Source organism: Heptranchias perlo, chromosome 19, assembly GCF_035084215.1.
Source record: "Heptranchias perlo isolate sHepPer1 chromosome 19, sHepPer1.hap1, whole genome shotgun sequence".
Classification (NCBI taxonomy): Eukaryota; Metazoa; Chordata; class Chondrichthyes; order Hexanchiformes; family Hexanchidae; genus Heptranchias; species Heptranchias perlo.
In genome coordinates this window covers 10,696,446-10,715,708 of record NC_090343.1, presented here as the reverse complement: position 1 = coordinate 10,715,708, position 19,263 = coordinate 10,696,446, and the positions used below count along the sequence as shown (strand labels likewise).

Sequence of the window (19,263 nt, the reverse complement as noted above, 5' to 3'; positions counted from 1 at the left end):
TCCCACCTTCCTGCAGTTAGGGGACATTCTTTCAAAGACTTTCATCTGATCGCTGGAAGGCAGCCCTGCATACATAGGGAGAACACGGAGGTGCTTTTTCATCCCGCTGCGGGAAAGAGCACGGGCCTGCTCTATCACCATGGAAACCACCATCTCCACTTCTTCCTGCAGAAGGAAAATACAGCTGAAAAGGAATTTCGGTGCAAATACTGGTGTTACTCTGCATCTCCCTTCCTCTACAGTGTTAAAAATAATTTAAACTATTATAAAATTGTAGCTATTTTACTTTCTCCAACTCAATCTGTGCCACACATTATTCCTCCTTATACTTATGTTCTGTCTTTTTTCTTTTTCTACAAAACGCCAATGGCTTTACTTCTCTCTGTGTGTTATTTTTAGCATGGCTGTTAAAGCAGATGCATTAATTCATGTCTGGGCTATTATCCCATTTAAAATAAACAAGCGAACAACTGCATTAACACAGCAGAGACATAAATTTAGATGAACGCATTAACCCAGCGTTTCCCAAACTGTGGGACGCACCCCCTGAACGGTTCCAAAGGGAGGGGTGGGAAAAATAAAATATTTTCAGAAAAAACGATGTTTAGGTGTGTCCCAAAGTGAACATTTTTGTCATGCCCCCTGCACCCCACACGTTTAGCGGTTTGGGACACTGCCTTAGATTGCGATAATCCACTCATATGACGGGGGAAGTCCCACGAAATGGCAATGGCGTTGCAGGGTGCCGCCCGCACACACAGCCGGCTACACATGTGGGGTGACAAAAGAGTTCACTTTGGGACACGCCTTAACATTGTTTTTTCTGAAAATATTTTATTTTTCCAACCTCTGCGCCGGGGGTGGTGGGGGCACGCCCCACAGTTTGGGAAATGCTGCTTTACAATAAAGACCTGTAGGGTAGGAGCCAGTACCATTAGGAAAACAGTATGTTTTATTTTTATACTTGTGATTTATTGAACTTTGTTTTATGTTTTGTAAGTTATCAACAAATATCTAATATTTACGTTTATAAGGGTTTTTTTTTATTCGTTCATGGGATGTGGGCGTTGCTGGTGAGGCCGGCATTTATTGCCCATCCCTAATTGCCCTTGAGAAGGTGCCTTTTTGAACCACTGCAGTCCGTGTGGTGAAGGTTCTCCCACAGTGCTGTTAGGAAGGGAGTTCCAGGATTTTGACCCAGCGACGATGAAGGAACGGCGATATATTTCCAAGTCGGGATGATGTGTGACTTGGAGGGGAACGTGCAGGTGGTGTTGTTCCCATGTACCTGCTGCCCTTGTCCTAGTAGAGGTCGCGGGTTTGGGAGGTGCTGTCGAAGAAGCCTTGGCGAGTTGCTGCAGTGCATCCTGTGGATAGTATATACTGCAGCCACAGTGCACCAGTGGTGAAGGGAGTGAATGTTTAGGGTGGTGGATGGGGTGCCAATCAAGTGGGCTGCTTTGTCCTGGATGGTGTCGAGCTTCTTGAGTGTTGTTGGAGCTGCACTCATCCAGGCAAGTGGAGAGTATTCCATCACACTCCTGACTTGTGCCTTTAGATGGTGGAAAGGCTTTGGGGAGTTAGGAGGTGAGTCACTCGCCGCAGAATACCCAGCCTCTGATCTGCTCTTGCAGCCACAGTATTTATGTGGCTGGTCCAGTTAAGTTTCTGGTCAATGGTGACCCCCAGGATGTTGATGGTGGGGGATTCGGCGATGGTAATGCAATTGAATGTCAAGGGGAGGTGGTTAGACTCTCTCTTGTTGGAGATGGTCATTGCCTGGCACTTGTCTGGTGCAAATGTTATTTGCCACTTATCAGCCCAAGCCTGGATGTTGTCCAGGTCTTGCTGCATGCGGGCACGGACTGCTTCATTATCTGAGGGGTTGCGAATGGAGCTGAACACTGTGCAATCATCAGTGAACATCCCTATTTCTGACCTTTGATGGGGGGAAGGTCATCGATGAAGCAGCTGAAGATGGTTGGACCTAGGACACTGCCCTGAGGAACTCCTGCAGCAATGTTCTGGGGCTGAGATGATTGGCCTCCAACAACCACTACCATCTTCCTTTGTGCTAGGTATGACTCCAACCACTGGAGAGTTCGCCCCCTGATTCCCATTGACTTCAATTTTACTAGGGCTCCTTGGTGCCACACTCGGTCAAATGCTGCCTTGATGTCAAGGGCAGTCACTCTCTCCTCACCTCTGCAATTCAGCTCTTTTGTCCATGTTTGGACCAAGGCTGTAATGAGGTCTGAAGCCGAGTGGTCCTGGCGGAACCCAAACTGAGCATCGGTGAGCAGGTCATTGGTGTAAGTGCCGCTTGATAGCACTGTCGACGACATCGTCCATCACTTTGCTGATGACTGAGAGTAGGCTGATGGGGCGGTAATTGGCCGGATTGGATTTGTCCTGCTTTTTGTGGACAGGACACACCTGGGCAATTTTCCACATTGTTTGGGGTGTTAAAAGAGTGCTTGCCTTCACTACTGTGGGGCGGGAGCGAAAATAGTTTGGGAAACGCTGCATTAACCAACGTATTAAAAATAGCACACAGAGGGAATTAAAGCCACATGGTTTTAAGGATATACATCCATTATCTCACATTTTACCTCTGAGAGGCTGTCCATTGGATCCATAAATGAAGTCAATGTGATTCAAAATAAACAAGTGTTCCACTGTAATGTAAAATAAGCTTTTAGCACATATACTGAGATTCTCCAATCAAAACACATTTCAGCATGACTAGGGCAGCTTGACAAATTGCTGATTAAAATTGATCTTTATATCCTAAAACTCAACTGTTTTAGATCATCAAAATTTATTTCAGTTAAAGGAAGAAGACCTATCACATTCATTTATTTCTCTCCAAATTTCTTCACTCGTGCTGGGGTGATGCTCGATGGGCGCCCACCACCCACCTGTTACCTCGTCCAAGTACTCATTTTTATATGTAAACGTAGACAATGGTTTTTAGCAGAGTATTCCCCATAGTGGTGTCCTCGCCAAGTGCTATGACGTGCATTTTCCAGGAGGAGCGACTGGGAATTAATCAAGATTGGGAACTCAATGTGATTTTTGCCCACCCTAGCCCAAGAGGAGGCGAAGCCGACTGTAATGCTCTATTGCCATCTTGAACTGAAATCAGTTAGGAGGGCAGAGACTGGGAGTGCCAGCCGAGGTGGGGACACGACCGCTACAAATCAGCAAGAGCTGCCGCTCCTGACTGCTGTCTCACAACCACTGCTAGAAGTACGTATGTATGGACATTAAGTAAAGCAGATTAGGACTCAGCCAAGAGGTCCCCACATTCAAACAGACTACCAACATTCACTGTCCAGGCTCACAACTAAAGAATGGCCATTTGGTTGAGAGACTAGAGACCTGGCAGCGTCGTGGAACCATACCCAAGCATGAGTCAGCACTCGCAGGAGAGGAGAGGAGACAATCAGTGAAAAAATAGGAATACTGCATTTTCAATACCTTGCGCTATTATAATCACAGACGCAGCTTTTTAAAGAAAAATCTAATGCAAATAGTTTGTCGTATCAATTCCATGCACTCAGAGCAATTACACAAACCATTCATTTTATCAAAACGATTTGTCTACCTAACATTTCTAGTTTGCTATATTGGTTAGTTCCAGGATGTAAGCCAATCACTAATTACTTTACTCCAAGCAAGTCAATGAGTGGGGATTATAAGAAGAAATAGAGCTCAAAGATTCCTTACATTACGTCCTAGTTACATTAGTGACTGAAAGGGGAAATATCCTGTCAGTAATGATATTTAACCACAGAGTTACTTCCCCTTTAAGGCAGCATAGGATTTTGCCATTGGTTCCATTCCTTCTGTCAATGAAGACCTAGAGGTAGCAAATATGGTTGCCTAGCAACAAATATTATTGTCAGCAACCTTTCCCCAACCAGCCTACACAGCTGCAAAATCAATGGGCTCTGCAGACTCTAGCTTGTTCTAGCAATTGGATTTGTTATCACACACTGCCTCTGCCAGATATCGTAAACAGGTGGACCAACTAGTGCAGCCCTCTGCTCACCTGGTATTTACAGTACATTCAACACAGGTTACTATGAGGAGCCAGCTGCCCCGATGGTTCAGTGGGGTTAACTAGTAGCTGAGTCATACAGAACAGGCTTAACCACAGGTCTGTGCTGAGATAGCTTTTAGCGGACCCTGTGCTATAAAGCAGCGCATCCACCACCTTAAACATCCACTCTCTCCACCACCGGCACACCGTGGCTGCAATGTGTACTATCCACAGGATGTACTGCAGCAACTCACCAAGGCTCCTTCAACAGCACCTCCCAAACCCGTGACCTCCACCACCTAGAGAGACAAGGGCAGCAGTTGCGGGGAACACCATCACCTCCAAGGTACCCTCCAAGTCAGACACCATCCTGACTTGGACATATATCAGCCGTTCCTTCATCGTCGCTGGATCCAAATCCTAGAACTCTCTACCTAATGGCACTGTGGGAGTACCTTTACCTCACGGACTGCAGCGGTTTAAGAAGGTGGCTCACCACCACCTTCTCAAGGGTAACCAGAAATGGGCAATAAATGTTGGCCTTGCCAGTGACACCCATATCCTGAGAATGAAAACCTGAAGAATGAGCACCTGGACCAGGCAGTGGAAAACCAGCCAGGTTTCCTGCTCCTTGTTGCTGTCCAGTGCCCCTACTGAAAGTACAGGTATGTGGATCAGACTCTGCTGTGATCACCCATGTTCAAATAGCCTGTTGACACTTGCACATCAACAATGGCTACTTGTCCAAAATATTGGAGGGTGACCGTGTAATGGTGCCTAACAAATCTTCAGAAGAGATAAAGAGGGAAGAACATGGGCAAAAAAAGGTTATTGAGAGTAGCACTGCAAGTTTTACAAAGTCAGTGTCCTCAGGCAGATAGCACAGTGCCTCACTAAAATCTTTTACCACAACAATACTGCCATTCCTTTAGAGGCCGCAAGACCCAAAATGTCAAGTTTCTTTATCAGCCTTGTTCTCACCCATGCTCCGACCAATTCACAAACCATAAGAAAGCACTTAAATGAACAGAGAAAAGTACCTGGCCCGTTAGAAATGCCAGGATATCCCCATCAGCCTCGTTCTGGTGGATTTTCGTAACTGTGTCCACTGTAGCTTTCACATAATCGGGAACTGGGCTGAGGACACAAAAGAAGAAACAAAATAAAATTACAATAGTCAGTTAAGGCTTGAAGAGCTTTGTGTGAAACTTAGTGACAGAGTGGCAAGAAACAAGTCGGGGCTATGATAAACCGCACCCCCCCACGTGAGGTTCCTGATCTTGGCCGTGCCCTTAGGAAGAAGCGGTGAGCAGAGAGGAGGTTAAGTTGGAGAATGAGTCACCCTCGGCTTCTCCGCAGCACCTCCTACTGGCTGTACTAAGGATGTTTGTTGACATTCTCCACTAGAGAATTACGTGGAATGGGAGGAACACATTGAAAGGAAAATAAATTTTGAAATAGGGCAAAACATTTTGAAATAGCACCATAGCAGTGAGGGGAGGGAACATGGGGAAAAATGAAAGAAAGAAGGAAAGAACTTGCATTTATATAACACCTTTCATGACCATAGGATGTCCCAAAGTGCTCGTTAAGTACTTTTGAAGTGTAGATATAAGAAACATTATAACATTTGTGCACAGCAAGGTCCCACAAAGAACAATGAGATAAATAACCAGATCATCAGTTTTTGGTTGTGTTGGTTGAGGGATAAATGTTGGTCAGGACCCCAGGAGAACTTCCCTTCTCTTCTGTGAAAAATGCCATGGGATCTTTTACTACCAACTGAGAGGGCAGGTTAACATATCATCCAAAAGACGCCACCTCCTTTTCTCCCGTCACTCAACGGTATAAGTCAGCCAGGGAAGGTTGCTGACCCTGTCTGTCCTCGATTTAACTGTATTGCCCCTCCTACAGAGAAGAATAGCTTTATTTGAGCTAGAGGGGAAAAGGAACATTAAATAAATGAGGGGGATAGGGAAAAATTATATTTCAGTGAGATTACTGGAAGTAAACACTGGCAAATGAATTCATCTATAATGGCTTTCATTTAACAAGTGTGCTTCAAAGTTCTTAACAGACAAACATAGAATCATGGAATGATACAGCACAGGAGGCCATTCAGCCCATCGTGCCTGTGCCGGCTCTTTGAAAGAGCTATCCAGTTAGTCCCACTCCCCCTGCTCTTTCCCCATAGCCCTGCAATGCACCTTAAAGTATAAAAAATGTCAACTGGAAATGTCCGGCCCTCCACGGTGAGGATGGCACATGTGTCCTTACTGGGGTCCGTGGTCTCATTCAGGTTGAAAAAACCTCGAAATTTCTGCAATATAGAAAGTAAAAAAGTAAATCATCATCAGGGACCCGAAAGGGCAAACAGCTGGAGAAAGCAATAGAAGCAGAGCGCAGAAGAACCAAAAAATAAATAAAATAGGGAAGTAGTTCTCACCATTAACATTTCTGTACAGCGGCTTGGAACATTTTTCATTGCTGCAGTTGTTGACACATCAAGACGCAGCGATTCTGTGACCCAGCGTTACTGCGGCCAAATGTAATGACCCCACCCACTGCCCCAGCTGAAATCAGCAAACTCAGCACAGACTGGGGATCAGATGGCCTGGCTTAAATACATGGAGGGGGTTCTCCCGATTGTCCGCTGTAACTCCAGTGGAAGATCCATAAACACCAGACAAACGGCGTAAGCAACATTTACACCATTTCTCCGTAGTTTCCGCTGAGGTTGTGGTGGACGGTCGGGAGTACCCCCACGGAACTCCAACCCCATAATATATATGTCCCATCAGCGAATAGACAACAAGCTGACTGATTGTAGGAGACTACTGGAGGCTGATCTAAAATTGAGTGAATTATCCCCATTTTTGCATCACTGTGCACACACGAGCGCATTCGGTGCTCTTCAACTGCACTTTCAGATCACAGAAAGAAATGACCCTTTCTGTCGCTGCTACTGTGCCTCTTAAGCATGGCTCTGGTTTCAGGTCAGGCTCCCGGAAGATGCAGCAACAACAACAACAACAACAACTTGCATTTATATAGCATCTTTAACGTAGTTAAACAAGGCGCTTCACAAGAGCGTCACCAAACAAAATTTGACACCGAGCCACATAAGGAGATATTAAGACAAGTGGCAGATAGGTTTTAAGGAGCATCTTAATGGAGGACAGAGAGGCGAAAAGGTGGCAATTCCAGAGCTTAGGGCCTAGGCAGCTGATGGCACGGCCACCAATGGTGGAGCGATGAAAATCGGGGATACACAAGAGGCCAGAATGGGAGGAACACAGAGATCTCGGAAGGTTGTAGGGCTGGAGGAGGTTACAGAGATAGAAAGGGGCGACGCCATGGAGCAGAAAGTCACACCAGCATAGGCTCAATCAAGGTGATAAGATGGTTGGCAACTGGTCAGAAGAAGAGACTGTCCACAGGCATAATAATATGTCTACTCTGGGTTTATACAAGCATTGTAACTGTAGGACATACCTCTGCATCCAGTGTAGCAGAGGACACAATCAGTCGAAGATCACCTCTTTTCTTCTGAATCTATATAAAGAAAAAAAAAGTGTGACGAATAATGCATTTTGGCAACACAATTAATGGATTTTTCCGAGGTCTTTTGGACCCACTTTTCTGTAAACAAGAATTCTGTTTTAGTTCCCCTCTCCTCACCAACTTTCGTCCCTTCCCTTATCTCCTAAAGCTGTTGATTCTTTTCTGGGCTATAGTTCCATGGATGTTGGTGCCTCGTCTAAGTGTCCCATTATTCACGTGTGACCTTGGACAGTGAGAGTTGGCAGGCTTTCGATCACAGGGGATAGCACAGCTGAACTGACACTATCCTCACCTGATGACCACATACGTGCAATTCCAGCAGGGATGATGATCACTAGTGGGAACTCTGGCTGATTTTCCACTCCGTTCGACAAAGGCATGGATCAGGATTTCAGCAGCAGATGGGCAGAGGCAGGGGCGGAGACAGGCAATGTTATGGAGGTGGAAGTAGGCGGTCTTTGTGATGGACAGCATATGGAGTTGAAAGCTCAGCTCAGGGTCAGAGGGTGGGGTTTGCTTTGAAGATGGGGGTGATGACGGTGGTTTTGAAATGAGGGGGCAGTACCTGGGGAGAGGGATCCATTCACAATGTCAGCTAGCATGGGGTCCAGGAAGGGAAGTTGGGTGGTCAGCAGTTTAATGGGAATGGGATCAAGGAAGCAGGAGGTGGGTCTCATGGACAAGATGAGCTCAGGGAGGGCAAGGCAATATAGGACAGAAACTAGAGAAAGACACGGGTTCGCGGCTAGGGCAGTCAATGGATTTTCTTTAAGTACAGAACAGAGGTATTGAGGGCAGTATACCATACAAAAGATATTTAATCTTATCGACTTGTAAATGAAAAGCCATCCAGGAATGAATCATCACACCTCTCTAACTGCCTCTGAAAGAACGGGTTTGTAACCTCTCCTACAAACTATCATGAAATGCCAGAGGTAAAAAGAAAAATAGCAAATGTTAAAAAACTGGGAAAAGGGTCCACACCCAAAACATTAATCTGTCACATCTCTTTTTGGAAGATGACTGATCTGCTGTGAAATTCTAGAGTTTTCTTAAATCAAGAAACGTCTACGGGTAAGGTTTTGTACAAACAGAAAACGTTTTCTTCTATAATCTCAGATCTTATTTTTCAACGGGAGAGCATCCTGACGTTCAGCAAACATATACAAAGTGCATTACAGACTCCTGACCTTTCTTAATAAGCCAATAGCTATGTCTGTGTACAAGGTTCTTTCGTGGGCCTCATCCAACAGGAGAACACTGAAATAACAAGAAAACAAGAGAACCCATGAGAAAGACAGACAGGTGAAACAATCAACCCTCACCATGTTCCCTCCCTGCAAGAGTACTGAGCCAAATAGCACAACCAAATATATCATCACAAGATTACAAACGTTTCAGTACCACAAAGGATATTGCAAATTAAGAAAAAAAATTGTGAAAAATTCTCAGCCTTTTTCTTAACATGTGATGTGAGAAATTTACACAATTATCGTTTCTGCAGAGGTTGTGCGACAGTAAACATATGCATCTTGCGAGCTAAAAAAAAAATCAGTTAATAGAAATTCACTCCCGACCCTCATCCCAGATTTTTCCTTCTCTTCCCCCCATTTGCAAATTACTTCCTCTTCCCTGCCCACGATGGCAGGCTGCCAATTCTTGGTCTTCCGCAGCGCTACTCTTCAAATGGCCTTTAGGAGGTAAGTGAGTGTTGGTGTGGGTTAATTCAATTTCCAATCTTCATTCTGGGAAGCATTTAACCAGAAAATTGGAAATTTACATGGTGTGATATTGTGAAGGAAGGAGCTAGCATATCATATTCTAACCGCCTGTAGTAACATGCATAAGTTCCGTGACAGACATTTTATTCGTGTTTCATCCCTCCTCACATTTTATTTTCCGTATGTCATACCGGGACCAAAATCAATGGCTCAGGTCAACAAAAGCTTATTATCTGCTCAAAAAACATGGCTCAAATCAGGAACTTCCCACATGCTTTTCGAAATACTTTTGTTTACAACCTGTGCAGGAATGATAATTCTGCAGATTTTTTTACACTGGATGCTACATAGTAGAATTTGACAAATGTAAGGAATCACAGAGCTAGTCTTAATTTGCAATGACTTTTTAAACACTAAACCTTTTTGTCGACAGATGTTTAAAGGGTCGGAGTACTGAAGTGAAAATATTGCACGGCTTAGATGAGGCAAATCTTCAATATATTACTTGAAAATAAAGCGAGACAATAAGGCCAGACGTCAGAAGTATAAACTAGTGAAAAGTAAATTTACATCAGGTATGAGAAAGAACTTCTTAATGCAAAGGATGATAAATATCTGGATAATCTGTCAAGCAGAGTAATAGAGACCCAGACTTTAAAGGTATTCAAAATGCAGTTGGATGAGGTAGACTGGGAGAGTTGGGTTACTGGCGAGATGAGGTTGACGGGGCCAACTGTCCTTTTCTCATGCTTGACTTTTTTTATGCTCCCCTCATGATTCAGCGAATTTATTCAGTGCCCCTAGGTTAGGGAGGGAAAAATCAAAGAGGGTTCCCATTGCTGAAAGCCATATGGCAACCATGTTGTATGTCGATATCACGGTGAGGGCAGGATTGTGCTCTGATGTGATATCCCCCCCACAGTCAAATAGCTTCCTGACAAGTCACCGTCAAGGCTCGCACATGAACAATGGCCACTTGAGTGAGGAACCGTACTCCAGCAAGACATTGACACCTTCAGAAGAATTGCGGGGGGCGGGGAGGGGATTACCAAGAAAACGTTAAAAGAAAAGTTTATTAATTATGCGTCTATGCACACTTAACGAGATACAATTGTGAAGATTTTATGGAACATAATAGACATCTGGAACTGATTAGAAAGTCATCACTTGGGTTCATATAATGTTATAAACCAAAAGAAGGAAACTCAATCAGTTTATAACTATCATTTGAGCCAGAGATAAGATGATAGCCTTGGAATCACTTCTGTTATCCTCCATAATACTCTCACATTTATTATTTTTAAAGTTTGGAGCTGTGGCATGATTTTAATCAGGTTCCGATTTCAGCCTGATTTCAGCCCACATCAGCTGTCGTAAAGCTCTGGTGACCATGAGCTGTATACTGTCGATATGTGTTGATGTTCACACTCAAGGATTAGCAATTGGGACATAACCACTGTAAGTTTATCAAGTGACAAGTTAATTACCAGGAGATAATATGTCAATAAAAACTATAAATGATTAATGTTCCCAGCCCAAAAGCACATCAATATACACCAGAGAACTGAAATACATTACAGTAGGTCTCATGTTCTATTCTTCTAGTACACAATCCCTTTTAACCCACTTCCAATCTGTGAGCTAAAATGAGATGTTGGATAAAATAAATCTGGAATGCGCTTCTTTTTTTTTTCTGTTCACAGTCAGATGATTAAGATTCTGTAGCATTTTGATGGTCCAGGGAGTTTTGATCTAAAATGTGCTGAACTTAACATAATTCTCAGTCAGATGAATTGAAAAAAAGTGGAGGCCAACCAAAATCATGACTAATATGGAGTTATGCGTTAGCCAGTGGCATCTCAAAAGCAGCATGCTGCACGAGGCATGGCGTTTCTTCATCTTTCTTGCAATTAAATTTAATAAATCCAAGTTTCAAATGAAAACATTGAGTACAGTTGAAACAGTAACTGCCCATCGTTCTTTCAATATTTACCTGTATTTCTTCAATAAAGGGTCAGCCATCATTTCCCGGACAAGCATCCCATCTGTCAGGAACTAAGCCACAATGGTACAGGGTTATTCAATGCTCCGATTCAGAATAATGTGTTGACCATTTTAAAATGTGGTGCTGCCACTTATGTAGCACAATGGTATGATATGACTCAGGCCGCTGGTTTGTACTTATGAATTGGTAAGATTTTGTCCTTAGCCTGGCTGTCTGATCAGGAGAAAAAAAAGAGGCCTCTTGGTGGCCAAATACAGGCTAGGATAGGGAGTGTCCTGATGGAAGGTGGCATGCTCACCTCCTTGGCCAGGGAGTGGTGCATGAAGTGAGTAGAAAAAGCTGAATGAAAACAATTTAGTTTTTATAAATTTAACTTAGTAAATCAAAAAATTGCAGCATGGCTTCCCAAATGGCTAGCAACACAGGAACAGGAGTAGGCCATTCAGCCCCTCGAGTCTGTTCCACCATTCAATTAGATCATGGCTGATCTGTATCTTAACTCTATCCACCTGCCTTGGTTCCGTAAAGCTTAATACCGTTACCTAACCAAAATCTATCAATCTCAGTTTTGAAATTTTCAATTGACCCCCAGCCTCAACAGATTTTTGGAGAGAGTTCCAAATTTCCACTACCCTTTGTGTGAAGAAGTACTTTCTGACATCATCCTTGAACGGCCTAGCTCTAATTTTAAGGTTATGCCCCCTTTTTCTGGACTCCCCTCACCAGAGGAAATAGTTTCTCTCTATCTACCCTATCAAATCCTTTAATCATCTTAAACACCTCAACTAGATCACCCCTTAATCTTCCATACTTGAGGGAATACAAGCCTAGTCTATGTAACCTGTCCTCACAATTTAACCCTTTTAGCCCCAGTGGGTAAAGGGGCTATGTGGTCTCGTACTGAACCACACAAATTAGGAGCACCCCAGGCTCAATCCCTGACCTATGCCAAGTAATCTGCTCTCAGCTGAAGAAGCAGCCAGTGGTGCTACGTTTGACTGGGGTGTCCCTGAGCAGAGAGGGAAATGAAGTATCACGCACGCTTTCCTGTTCTAACTAATAGAAGTTGCTATCAGGTGGCCACTGATAGAAAGTGTGTGGACAGGATTGGGCTCAGCTGGGACGCCTTCCACGGCCGAACAGCCTGCCATCTCTCGCTACCATGTGAATCATTGAATCATAGAATGAAACATCACAGGAGGCCATTCCGCCCATCATGCCTGGGCCAGCTCTTTGAAAGAGCTGTCCAATTAGTCCCACTCCCCTGCAAAATTTTTCCACTTCAAGAATTTATCCAATTCCCTTTTGAAAATTACCATTGAATCTGCTTCCACCACCCTTTCAGGCAGTGCATTCCAGATCATAACAACTTGCTGCGTAAAAATTGTTTTCCAAACGTTGCCTCTGGTTCTTTTGCCAATTACTGTGTCTTCTGGTTACCGACCCTTCTGGAAACAGTTTCTCCTTATTTACTCTATCAAAACCCTTCATGATTTGATTACCTCTATCAAATCTCTCCTTAACCTTCTCTGCTCTAAGGAGAACAACCCCAGCTTCTCTAGTCTCTCTACATAACTGAAGTTTTTCATCCCTGGTACCATTCCAGTAAACCTCCTCTCCACCCTCTTTAAGAGTGACATCTTTTCTAAACTGTGGTGCACAGAATTGGACACACTGTTCCATCTGGGGCCTAACCAGTGTTTTATAAAGATGTGCATAACTCCATTGCTTTTGTACTCTATGCCTCTATTTATAAAGCGAAGGATCCCGAATGCCTTTTTAACACAGCCTTCTCAACTTGTCCTGCTATCCTCAAAGACTTGTGTACGTACACCCCCAGGTCTCTCTGTTCCTGTACCCACTTTAAAATTGTAGTTTATATTGCTAAAGAAAGGGTTGGCTGAACTGCCTAAAGGCTACTGGCACCCATAAAATTATACATCTGCAGTGTTTACCACCTTCAATCCAATTGTCTTTCAGGGACTTGGGAGGGGGGTAAAAACAATGATACGCTGGCACTGATATGGTCTTATTCTAAACGATGATCTGATAGATTTCAACTGATAAACAGGGCACAGATACTTGGTGCTGATTATAGACTGTAATGTAATGGAGGGGTTCAGTTTTGGGACCAATTTTTAAAAAAAATCAACAGTACTTGTAAACAGTACAGAATCCAAAAGCCAATGTACTGTGTCAATCATTCACAATGAAATCTGCACTGAAAGGTGAATGAGCATCACGTAAACAGCACAAATTCATATCAACAAGTAATTGGTTCTTGTTGAAATAACGTCGTCAGTATCTATAGGTTAACACCGAGGTTGGAGTGAACTACAAAGGCAATGTAGGTGATGTAAGCCATAAAGGCAGGTTTGAAACAACCGTCCATCTACATTATTTCCAATCCCTGAAGTAAGATTACAACCCTTAAAATTGGTCACAAGTATCCATCATTTCTCATAATATGTTCAGCGGAGTTAATACACCTTGAGGGTAATTTTCAACAATATTAATGAAAATCAGGAGAGATGTATAACAGGCGGCTGATCCGATAGTGCCTGTTTTACTATGGCCCAAAGTCAAAATTACCCCCTTTAAATCTGTTTTTTTTAATCAGTTAAAGTCAACGCACCCCAGACGGTAAGTGCTTGGTGACACTCAAAACTGTAGAATTACTGATCGTGGCATAATCACTGGAGATTTATTAAATGATAATCAACAGATCAACACCAGAAAACGAGACAAAGTACATATTGTACAAATAGTTGTTTCTTTTCTCCCTTTTCTATCTGTGGATTTCCTCTCATCCGAAGGCTTTGTTTCCTTGATGGGATGGAGTTCCGCAGGGAGTACGCACGGTCCAGTACTTCATCCAAACAACCACTCTGTGCGTGAGTTTAGACAGCGAGTGTCAGCAAGTTATTCAATCACGGGTAAGCTCCGTCCTGTCCGTACCCAACTTTTATACGTACACACTTCCAGCAGGAGTAGCTGGATCCGTGATCAGGAGTGGGAACCCTGTCCAATTTTCTCCTTCTTAACCCGGGGGTGCTGAGGCCAAATAGCACCCCCTATAGTCGTTCCAGCTGACAACAGTTAGCTTAGCACGGACTGGGGACCGAACCTAGGAACTTCCTGGTCTGTATGGCATTGCCATAACCAGCTGAGCCATGAGGGAATCCTTAGTGACACACAATGACGATAAATCTTGCTACCTTACCTTTATTCTGGTTGCCTGGGAGTCGGTGCAGTCATCAAAACGGATACAGTATCCAACTTCGTGACCCAACACCGCGCCACGTTCCTCTGCCACTCGTCCTGCCACCTAACAAAACACGGGGAGAAAGATTTCAGGAATAAACATCCAGCAGGAGTGCGCTCGCCGAGATGCAACCTCACTGTACTATCACAGTAACTGTACAAAGTATCTTACCAGCACCAAGACATGAAATTGTAAGTGGTCATCTATGCCAACTTGCATTTATATGGCGCTTTATACGTAGTAAAATGTCAATTCACAGCGCTTCACAGGAGCGTAATCAGACAAACATTGACACCAAGCCAAGGAAGGCAACATTAGGATAGGAGACCAAAAGCTTGGTTAAAGAAGTAGGTTTTAAGGAGCATCTTAAAAGGAGGGGAGAGACAGAGAGGTTTAGGAAGGGAATTCCAGAGCTTAGGGCCCAGACAGCTGAAGGCACGGCCATCAAAGGTGGGGTGAAGGAAGTGGGGGATGCACAAGAGGCCAGAACTGGAGGAACGTCAGAGTTCTCGGAGGGTTGTAGGGCTGGAAGAGGTTACAGAGATAGGGAGAGGCGAGGTCATGGAGGGATTTGAACACGAGGATGAGAATTTTAAAATCGAGCACAGGGGTACTGGGTGAAAGGGGCTTGGTGCGAGTTAGGATACGGGCAGCAGAGTTTTGGATGAGCTTAAGTTTATGCAGACATGCCTGGAATTCAGCATCTACTACTGCAAATCATGGAGCGTCGACAAGGACTAAGTGCACAGAGGACAGGAACATTTGTTGGTGCCACATCTAACGCTTGTCAGAGGCTACAAAAAGAAAATGGCAATTTAATGCTCATGATCTAAACTTGAAACAGACAGCGCAGTGCATAATGCTGTTCCACTTGATTCCTATTAGATATCCTGTCATGATAAAACTGGTTAGGTTTCGCTCACCTCTTCCTTACAGTCCAAGGCTACAAATCTAAACTGGTTGGGACCAACCACCATTCAAATTAGTAATTTATTTGAATTATTGATCCCACTGCATGCATATTCAACAAAATACATTTAGACTGAAAAATGGATACTCAACAGTTTTTCATTAGGCAAATAATTTTAAGAGAAGGCTTCTCCCACTTACCCAGCAGTTATGCTGCTGCTGTGCTCTTTTTGAAGCCATTGGTTGGTCTTTAGCTTCTCACTTGAAGCATACACTTTATGCAGTATCTACAAAAGGTTAGTGGGGGGGGGGGAGGAGGGGTTAAATTACTATTGGACTAGAATTTGCTGTCAAAATAACGATGTGACTAATGGCCTCGCTGTAGCATTTGCGCATAAATAACGGCAACTTCAGGTGAGGGGCAGGTGTGCGGTTAGATGCAGAAATCCAAAAGTTGCCACTCCGCTGTTAGTTTTGCGAAAACAGCATTTCACTATCTGCCTCACCATTGAAATGCATTGAATGGCGTGAAGTTGCTGTATTTGCGCAGTAGATATGAACTAAACTCGCCACAGAAAGTTAAGTCTTGCCCATTTCAGTCTATGTACTCTATTAGCAACATGATAAATGTTAATTACTGCCGGTCAACCTCTCTGGCACTGAAAATTAACTATTACAAATGTGGAGTCTCATTCCCTCAGGTTTCAATTGTGGTTGGAGATTTTAAAAATGTAAAATTTTAAATTTAAATTTTTTAAAAAACTTTTCCTTTTTGTCTTTCTTTTCTCTCTCTCTTAGTTCAATCTTTCTTTCCCTCTCTTTATTTCTCTTTCTGTACCTGATTTGACATTGAATTCACCCACTTTAACTTACACTTCTTTCTCAGTCCTTGCGCTGTTAATTTCACAATCCTTCAATCTGATTGGTTAAGGAGATACACAGTTGCTTGCCCTGTTCACTCAGGTCCCAGATGCCCTGTTGCCCTCGCTGTGACGTTACCAGCTCGCACTTTCAGAAACTTGCCACGCAAAAAATTTAAAAACCTAAATGTGCAAGGGCAAGTCTAACTAACGACAGATGGCATTAAATGCCCTGCCAAAGCAATTTATGGCCCAGTAGGCTTGAATTTGCTGCATAGGACTGAACAATGAAGATATGAAGAAGTAGTCACGGATAGGAAGAAGGTGCAGAAGATTAAGAGATTTCACATAAATAGATTCTGTTCTGAGAGAGAGGAACCTGTCAAACTGCACTGTTCAATTTCCCATTACAAGAAGAGTTACGATCTCACTGTCTGGATCAAACCAGCAAATGCACTTACCTCCTAAACCATCGGGGGGGAGGGGGGTGTCTACAAGTTGTTTTAATCTTAATTTGTAAATCACTTAAATCTCGCTTGGCTAAGTGAAACAACAACAACAACTTGCATTTATATAGCACCTTTAACGTAGTAAAGCATCCCAAGGCACTTCACAGGAGCGTTACCAAACAAAATTTAACACCAAGCAACATAAGGAGATATTAGGTGACCAAAGGGGTAGGTTTTAAGAAGTGTCTTAAAGGAGGAGAGAGAAGTACAGAGGCGGAGAGGTTTAGGGAGGGAATTCCAGAGCTTAGGGCCTAGGCAGCTGGAGGCATGGCTGCCAATGGAGGAACGATTACAATTGGGGATGTGCAAGAGGCAAGAGATCTCGGAGGGTTGTAGGGCTGGAGGAGGTTACAGAGATAGGGAGCGACAAGGCCAAGGAGGGAATTTAAAAATCGAGGCATTCCCGGACTGGGAGCCGATGTAGGTCAGCGAGCTCAGGGGTGATGGGAGAACAGGACTTGGTGTGAGTTAGGATACGGGCAGCAGAGTTTTAGATGAGCTCAAGTTTATGGAGGGTGGAAGATGGGAGGCCGGCCAGGAGAGCATTGGAATAGTCATGTCCAAAGGTAACAAATGTAAACAATTTTACAACACCAAGTTATAGTCCAACGATTTTTATTTGAAATCTACAAGCTTTCGGAGGTCTCCTCCTTCCTCAGGTAAATGTTTCCTCAGGAAGGAGGAAACCTCCGAAAGCTTGTAGATTTCAAATAAAAATCGTTGGACTATAACTTGGTGTTGTAAAATTGTTTACAATTGTCAACCCCAGTCCATCGCCGGCATCTCCACATAAAGGTAACAAAGGCACGGATGAGGGTTTCAGCAACAGATGAGATGAGGTGAGGTGGAGACACGCCCATAATCACACCACTACACAAATCCATAACATCTCAGTCCAACAGACTTTCCCGGAGGTCATTTGTAAGATCGCGCACTCCTGTTCTGGTGTTTCTCTGAGCGAAACAAAACGCAAGCCAGCTACTTACTGAAACGGCGGCAACCCTACGCGGCTGTGTCACACCGATCACTCGGCCTTCCGCTGTCCAGCCAGCTTCCGACAGATACTGGGTGGAGGGGTGAGAAAGAAGCAGTCAGCCCTGTTAAAGATTTCTCTTAATATACACGTCACATCTTTTGACAGCTCACTGTGGAAGACACTTAAATGGGAAGCGCTTCCACTGAAACTAATTCTCCAAAACAATGTCGCCCCCCTTTTAAAGACAAAAACTCGTTCAATCGCACTGTTGCTGAATACTATCAGGCACTAAAGGCAGAGTAAACCACCCCACTTTCAATTTTTGCTGTGGGTTTTCTTTGAGTCCTGTAATAAGTCACCAAAAATAAGGCAGAATGTTTTGGCAAAGGTTAGGACAAGCAATTTGATTTGGAAATCCATAACAATCAGTATGGCTGGCACAGGCACAATGGGCCAAATGGCCTCCTTCTGTGCTGTACGAATCTATAATTCCAATCCCGTGAATTTCTACACTTTTTGCATGTAGTGCGATTGGCTGCTCAAATACCACAATTTTGCATAAAACGTCCCAAAGGCAGCAAAAATGTCAGTTTCTGAGTGGACCTACATGAAAGCAAATCACTTGCCCCAGTGACAATTCATTCTGTGAGAGATAAAGAAACACTGCAGTTTGAAAATACCAACCTGGGGAATCTGAGTGCTTTTTCCACATCCGGTTTCACCAACTATCACCACAGTCTGATAGTTCTCTACCAGGTAAAGGACGTGATTTCTGTGCTAAAAAGAACAAAGCATCACTGTAAATTATTACTGTAACATTAAAACAGGGAGCTAACCCACCCACAGCTAGCTTTTTAAAGGTGCTGTTGTTTTAATCAGGATCCACACCCTGTGCCACGAAGTCTTGGGATCTGAGTAAGTCCACTGATTTGCAGTTTTCATGAATAAATGGATGGAATCGTGGAATGTGATCTCCCGAACACATGATAAAAAAACATTAGAATCATAAGTAATAACAACAGAAATTGACTTATTTAATCAGCACAAACAATCAGCCCTAATTATAAATGGACTAAATCGTAGAATCTGATCCGCTAAACATTTGACTCCCATGTAATAAAAAACAGAATCCGACTTTTTCGGTCACTGTAAACCAGTGACCTTGGACATCGCTTTGTTCTTGCAGTTCCCCAAACGACGAGTTTCCAGTCTCAGCCAGAACATTTAGGGATGACACCTGAGTGAGGGAATAAATTGCCCCAGACTGCTCCTGTATGCTCATTACAATCCAGAGGCATGGGAACAGTTACCTGTCCACCCAGGAATTCCAGGAATGCAAGAGTATTGTGATATGCGACATGCAGGGCTGTGGGGAAAAGAGCAGGGGGAGTGGGACTAATTGGATA

At 43.7% G+C, this 19,263-nt stretch overlaps 1 protein-coding gene across 2 annotated transcripts in view; it reads right to left on the bottom strand.

The window, feature by feature from the left end:
- Positions 1 to 19,263, bottom strand: part of dhx35 (DEAH-box helicase 35) — a 52,610-nt gene that overhangs the window by 21,826 nt on the left and 11,521 nt on the right. For both annotated transcript variants that reach the window (XR_010966347.1, XM_068000311.1), the window contains exons 3-11: positions 18,542 to 18,634; positions 17,868 to 17,945; positions 14,562 to 14,666; positions 11,327 to 11,388; positions 8,803 to 8,872; positions 7,544 to 7,603; positions 6,256 to 6,368; positions 5,089 to 5,185; positions 7 to 165 (exon numbers count right to left, since the gene is read on the bottom strand). Coding sequence is in view for 1 of the 2 variants with exons in the window: in XM_068000311.1 (XP_067856412.1) it covers positions 7 to 165; positions 5,089 to 5,185; positions 6,256 to 6,368; positions 7,544 to 7,603; positions 8,803 to 8,872; positions 11,327 to 11,388; positions 14,562 to 14,666; positions 17,868 to 17,945; positions 18,542 to 18,634 (837 nt within the window). In the remaining variant the exon portion in view is untranslated. The remainder of the gene's footprint in view (positions 1 to 6; positions 166 to 5,088; positions 5,186 to 6,255; positions 6,369 to 7,543; positions 7,604 to 8,802; positions 8,873 to 11,326; positions 11,389 to 14,561; positions 14,667 to 17,867; positions 17,946 to 18,541; positions 18,635 to 19,263) is intronic.